The sequence below is a fragment of the Euleptes europaea genome, chromosome 16 (genome assembly GCF_029931775.1).
Source record: "Euleptes europaea isolate rEulEur1 chromosome 16, rEulEur1.hap1, whole genome shotgun sequence".
In the NCBI taxonomy this organism is placed as follows: Eukaryota; Metazoa; Chordata; class Lepidosauria; order Squamata; family Sphaerodactylidae; genus Euleptes; species Euleptes europaea.
The window spans coordinates 38,174,894-38,181,212 of record NC_079327.1 but is presented as its reverse complement, the minus strand read 5'-3'; the positions used below and the strand labels follow the sequence as shown (position 1 = coordinate 38,181,212).

General features: G+C 42.2%; 1 protein-coding gene across 1 annotated transcript; it reads left to right on the top strand.

Annotated features, from left to right (window-relative positions):
- Positions 1–5,207: 5,207 nt before the first annotated feature.
- Positions 5,208–5,683, top strand: RPS15 (ribosomal protein S15). Its single transcript, XM_056861843.1, has one exon. The coding sequence runs from the start codon at positions 5,230–5,232 to the stop codon at positions 5,665–5,667; it is 438 nt and encodes a 145-aa protein (XP_056717821.1). The 5' UTR covers positions 5,208–5,229; the 3' UTR covers positions 5,668–5,683.
- Positions 5,684–6,319: the final 636 nt, after the last annotated feature.

Sequence of the window (6,319 nt, the reverse complement as noted above, 5' to 3'; positions counted from 1 at the left end):
TAGGCAATACATTATCTTTTCAAAGAGTGTTAAAAAGCAACTGGAGATTCTACAGCTGCTTCTGAGAAAAAGCTGAAATAAGCCAGTTTGATCTTAAATCTGAGCACCATAAACATTCCTGCTTCCAATTAAATTTTAATGGAAACTTACTATCTGGAAAAGCTATTGCTCAGTGCCTTTAGTTTATCAAAGGTTGTAGAGAAAAATACAGACAGAGAATATATTCATCAGTTTCCCTGCTTTGGCAAACTGATGATATCTCTTCACATCAGCATTTTTAATGCAAGTTATCCAGATGTTTAATGGGTGAACATTAACCAGGTATAACCTGGGAAACATTAGCGGCCCAGGAGTTTGAGTTGTGTGCAACAGTCACAATCAGGAAAAGAATGCAGTAGTCCAAACCAAGTAGGTAGAGAAGCCACTGGCCAGGCCTTGAACTTGTGTCAATCATCTTTCAATATTCTACTGCTCTGCTGCCTTCCCACCATAAATGTATAAAATTTGCATTAGCTGCTCCACATATCCAATAATCCCCTTTAGCCCCTTGATTAATTTTTGCCCATTTAAATGGTGATAGGTGCCATTGATATAGCATTTTCATTACATTTTTTTGGCAGAGAGGTTAACAAAAAATTTCAAAAACCACTTCTTAACACAAAGGCTCAAACCTCTGGGTTTCCTAGGGCTTTCAAATTTTTTGCCCAGAGTTTTGTAAAAAAAATTCTGCCATTTTACTATCAACCTCCAATAGATTATAGATCTTAGAGAGAATATTCCTTTCGCCAGCTAATGCTGATTTTCAAACCGTGCATTCCTGAGGGGAATGCCTGCACCGGGCTTAGGAGGCAATGCAGCGGCACTGCTTCCTAAGGAGGTTTCGGCCCATCGAAACCTCCGCTTGGCGCCAAAAATCCATGCATCCCTCATAGGATTGCATGGAAGATACACCACCTATAAAGGGGGGCATTCCCGAGCCATAACAGCTCCCAGGCCGGTGCTGTGACACCCCGGGAACGCCACCCAGGATGCTGGGACACCTCGGGAACGCCTCCTGGGATGACAACACAGCCTTTGCCGGCGTGCAGACACCAGTGGATGGCTCCGTTGGCGTCCCAGTGCGGGGTGGCTGTGGCAGTGGCCGGCAACCAGTGTCCAGGCCTTCAAGCCGGCATTGGGACCACAAACGCTGGCATACACTGCCCGGACACTGGTGCTCTGGCCTCTTGTGCTGGCGCAGGCCTTTGCTGGCCTCCAGAGGACTTTTATCCTGGCCACCGGCACAGCTCAGGAATGCACGGAAAATCTGTCAATTGGGTTCTTATTTCCTCTTAGCAGCATTTGTAAGAAACTTTTAATCTGTGGATACTGGAACCAAGGAATCTTCCCATTGCTTAAGGGTGTTATGTCTGCAAAGGTGATAATTGTTTGCCCTTTGGGGAATAAAGATTTACAACCAGTCCCTTCCTTTGCAGCCTTTGGATCTTATAACTAAAGCCAACAGTGATATTCCAGGAGCTAATTTAGCTCTAATCTTTTTCTGGGCATTATCTAGGGCATTGATTGCAGAATTGTCCTTAGTGTAACAGTGATTCTTTTCCCTTTTATTCAGCCAAATCCAGACTCTCAGTGGTATTGACAAAATGGATTGTTCAATTAGAGTTAGTGTTGTGTCATTATCCTCCTTTATCCATTTAGTTATCCAACCTTCTCTAGCTAAATAGTAATACTTTTGTATATTAGGGATTCCAAAGCTTCCTCTTATCATATTATCCTGAACACCATGAAAATTAATCCTGGGTCTCTTATAACTCCAAATAAAGTGGCCCTTGGACACTGGCACACCCCTGCACCAGCATTCTCAAAGTGCAAATCCCTGCACCAGTGTCCCGAGAGGTGTTCCTGGGGTGGAACACCTCTCGGGACACTGGCGCAGGGATTTGCACTTTGAGAATGCTGGTGCAGGGGTGCGCCAGTGTCCAAGGGCCATGCTGCCACCACGGTTCCAAACCCTTCCAAACCCCTTTCACCCTGGGAATGCCTCCCAAGATGCTGGCAGTCCTGCACCACTTTTTTTGGTGGTGCAGGCCCACTTTCCCCTATGGGAAAAAAGGCTTTTCCCCTCTCCACGGCAGCTGGGAAGCCTCTGAGGAGGCTTCTCAGTTGTGCCGTCCCAGCCACTCTGGTTTGCCCCGCCCCCAGGAATGGGTTGTATTTGACCCTCATAGAGGTAAGAAGCCTTTCCACTCTCATTAGAACAATGAATGGATACAACCTTTTGTTTGCATGCTCCACATTAGGGCTGTCGATTCGGTTCATCCCAAACTGAAAAACAGCCGAATTTCCCCCGATTCAGAAATTTTCAGTTCAGGACGAACCAAATTCAAAAAAAGGTGGGAAAACGACGAGCCGAATTTGGTGAGTTCGGGCGATCACCGAATAAATTCAGCAGGCTCGTCGTTCCCGGAACCTGCCTTTTCCCGCCTTTAAAGACCCAGCACCCACTTTCCCGGGAGTCCTGGGAAACCGGGCGGTGGGTCTTTAAACTGCTCCACGCTGCCTGCCCAGGCAGTTAGTATTTAGGTGGAGACCATCCAAGGAATACCAGGGTTGCTATGTAGAGGAAATCAATGACAAACCACCTGTGAACGTCTCTTGCCATGAAAGCTCTACAGGGTTGCCATAAATAGATTGTGACTTGATGGCAAAAAAAAAAAAAAAGAGGTTAATTGGACAACAGGAATGCTAATTATGAAATGGATCCACTCAATAAAGAAAGCCATGGCCTGCAGTTTTCAAGACCTGAGCAAGGCTGATAGGATGTTTTGGAGGTCATTAGTTCATAGGGTTGCCATGTCAGAAGCGACTTGACAGCGTATAATACACAACACTAATTGGAACAGATTATAGGAGGTGAAGCAAAGTGAACAAGAGAGGGTAGCAGCTAGTTCTCTTCTCTCCCCAAAAACAACTTCCAGTGCACCTATGAAATGTTATAGGCCTTAGCTAGTTACTGAGAATGTATAATGCACTGCTAATACCCATGCAAGTATAATTACATCATAATAATTGTACAAATAATTCTCAGTTATGAAACCAAATGCTTTTAAATGCAAAAGGCCCTACTTGCATGTGGTTCATTTATATTGGAATTTCAAGCAAGAATCATCATGAACCGCAAATATGTTTGGGTTCAGAAGAAGTTTTCCGCAAAAGCGTTACAATGATTCTTTGGTATGTATTGCAAACTCCTTATCCTTGTTTTGAACCAAGAGGAACTCAGAGGAACAACTCTTTTTCAAATGAAAGTAATGGGAATTAGATTGCAACGAAAGGAATCTGGAAACCAAAGGAAAGGATACACATATATAATTTCAGCCTGATGCTATACAGTTCACATCCAAGACAGCCAGTGTGGAAAACACATTAGAAAGAAGGAAAATAATTTAAGGAAAGGGAAGAAGCATTAGTTTCAAGATACTTGTGGGAAAACTACCTGAACAATTTCAGCACAGATTACATAACATCCAAGATGCTGCAAGGAGTCTAGCTGGTTTTCTTTACAGAGTTCCAAAGCCAGAAATGTAAGTTTCTCTTTAAAACTATGCCGACTGACTTCTTTTTCAACATTGCTATGCTTATTAAATCAGAATTTTCCATTTATGCTCCACTGTTTCTGAATTTCTGTAAATGCTAATGACTCAAGAATTATGCTCAGAGCAGAAACATGCAAGGCTTGTTTCTCATATATCTACCAAATCATAGTTATGGGAAGTATGCTTTAATAATTTTTGCTGTGGGTATTTAGTAAGTTCCTAAGGGTAGGGACTTTTATTTCTCGTTTATGTTACTCTGTAAAGCACCATGTAGACCAAAATATTATTATTAATATTACTGTCAATACTAGGCTGTATTAATTCCTGGTGCAATTCCTTTGAAATTAAAGGTTGTAAATGTCAGGGGTGAACTGGGTGTGAAAGAAGAATATCCACAGGCATATTAAGGTACCAGACCAACCTGATTTGATGATGAAAGGGAAGATGGGACACGTGAAGCCAGAGCATCCCAGACTCATCTTATGAAATTATGACATTAGCTCCCAGTCATTTATGTCATAGGTGCCATTTAGACCACCAGGTACACTTTTGGTGCAATTTAGACCACCAGAAACATCCATACTACATTCTACAATATATACAACTCCTGAATTTCATATCCTTCAGTCTCTGTACCAGCAGTATTTTAAAAGGGCACTTTACGTGCGCCCTCTAGTCATTTTGGAAAACATGTGTAAAATTGCTTTTGTATGAGTAATTCTAGCCAGAGAAAGCCATGTTGTTTAGGGAATTCATAATAGGTCTAGGCATCTGACTGTACATTTCTTTTACCATCATTTTCCATTTTGGAAAATGGTGGAAACTGGAAAAAAGAATACAATTTAGCAGCCATTTAAAAAAAAAATCCTGATTATATGGGGGTTTATATTCTGTGAGGGCTCAAAGGAAGATAGACGCTCACTTGAAAACAGTAGGTATTTTTTAGAAATATGAGTTTAGAGGGCAGGGGAAAAAAGAAAAGTAACCCAACAGTATGTATACCCATTCTTTTCCATCTGTCCAAGTATAGCAACTTGTAGCACATCAAATTACTGCCAGATGAATTTGTTCCCATATTGTTGACTGGCCACAGTTAACATCTATGTGGTTCATGGTGATCAGGAACGGTACTACCAACTCTTGCCAACACTGCACATATGAAGGATATTTAGAAAATTCTGAAGCTCTACCAGCCCTTGGGGCTGATATAGGTAACCCTTTCTTTCAAAGCCTCCTCAAAACTTACATTCTCTGTAAAGTCTTGGTCTTCAGTCTTAGTACCTGTGAATATTTGCTGGCATGCATTCCTTGTTTTAATTTCAGCCCCTTCTTTCTTTCCTTTTTTCCAGATCCCCTGCTCTGGACATTTACGCTGTAGGTTCCCAGGGGAAGGGATGTGTTTCTTGTTTATGTTATTCTGCAAAGTACCATATATACTTATTTCAATATATAAGAACATAACAGGTGTCCTCTAGATTAGACCAGTGGTCCATCTAGTCCATCATCCTGTTTCACACAGTAGCCAACAAGCTACCATGGTGGGACAACAATTGAACATAGAAGACAAGACCTTCCCTTCATTCTGCCTCTCAAAGTTTTATTGCCTCCTTTTCCAGCAAGGACCGCGGCCAAGATGGCGGAAGTGGAGCAGAAGAAGAAACGTACCTTCAGGAAGTTCACCTATCGGGGTGTTGACCTGGATCAGCTCCTTGACATGTCCTACGAGCAGCTGATGCAGCTCTACAGCACCCGGCAGTGCCGGCACCTGAACCGCGGCCTGCGGCGCAAGCAACACTTGCTCCTGAAGCGCCTGCGCAAGGCCAAGAAGGAGGCACCCCCCATGGAGAAGACCGAGGTAGTCAAGACCCACCTGCGAGACATGATCACCCTTCCGGAAATGGTGGGCAGCATGGTGGGCGTGTACAACGGGAAGACCTTCAACCAGGTGGAAATCAAGCCTGAAATTATTGGCCATTACTTGGGTGAATTTTCTATCACTTACAAGCCTGTGAAGCACGGACGACCTGGGATTGGGGCCACCCACTCGTCTCGGTTCATTCCTCTGAAATAAGAGAGACTGGGAAGAAAATTTCGATGTGCAAATAAAGGCGTTTCCCAACAAAACAAAACAAAAGTTTTATTGCCTCTAGATATGGAAGTTCCATTGATTCATCATCATAAATTATTATGAGAAACAGAAAACCCCAACACATTTTAGGCTAAACATCTTCATCAGGGAAAATAACTTCAAAATACAAAGATTTAAAAATGTACTACAATTATAATTACACAACACTGATTACCAAACTATTGACAAATATACAAGAAAGAACTAGCATATTGAGTCTTTAAAACACAAAAGGCAAGCCTGTCCTTTTTATTTTTATTTATTTATTCACATTTGTGTATACTGTAGTCACAGATAAGCAAAAGAAAGAATGTCTGATGAGCCTGGATAATTATATATGTATGTATGTATGTATGTATGTATGTATGTATGTATGTATGTATGTATGTATGTATGTATATACAAACACAGAGTGTGTTGATTTACTGCTTCTTTCCCTATGGGGAAACACAGAATAAGTCGGCTGTGACTTGACAGCACTTTACACACACACAACTCAGAGGCTAAGTTAAAACCTTGATTGTGTGTGTGTGTGTAAAGTGACGTCAAATCGCAGCCAACTTATGGCGACCCCCTTTTGGGGTTTTCATGTCAA

What these genes read in the sequence shown, in the direction of transcription:
- RPS15 (XM_056861843.1), top strand. Translation starts at nt 5,230, where the DNA reads ATGGCGGAAGTGGAGCAGAAGAAGAAACGTACCTTCAGGAAGTTCACC.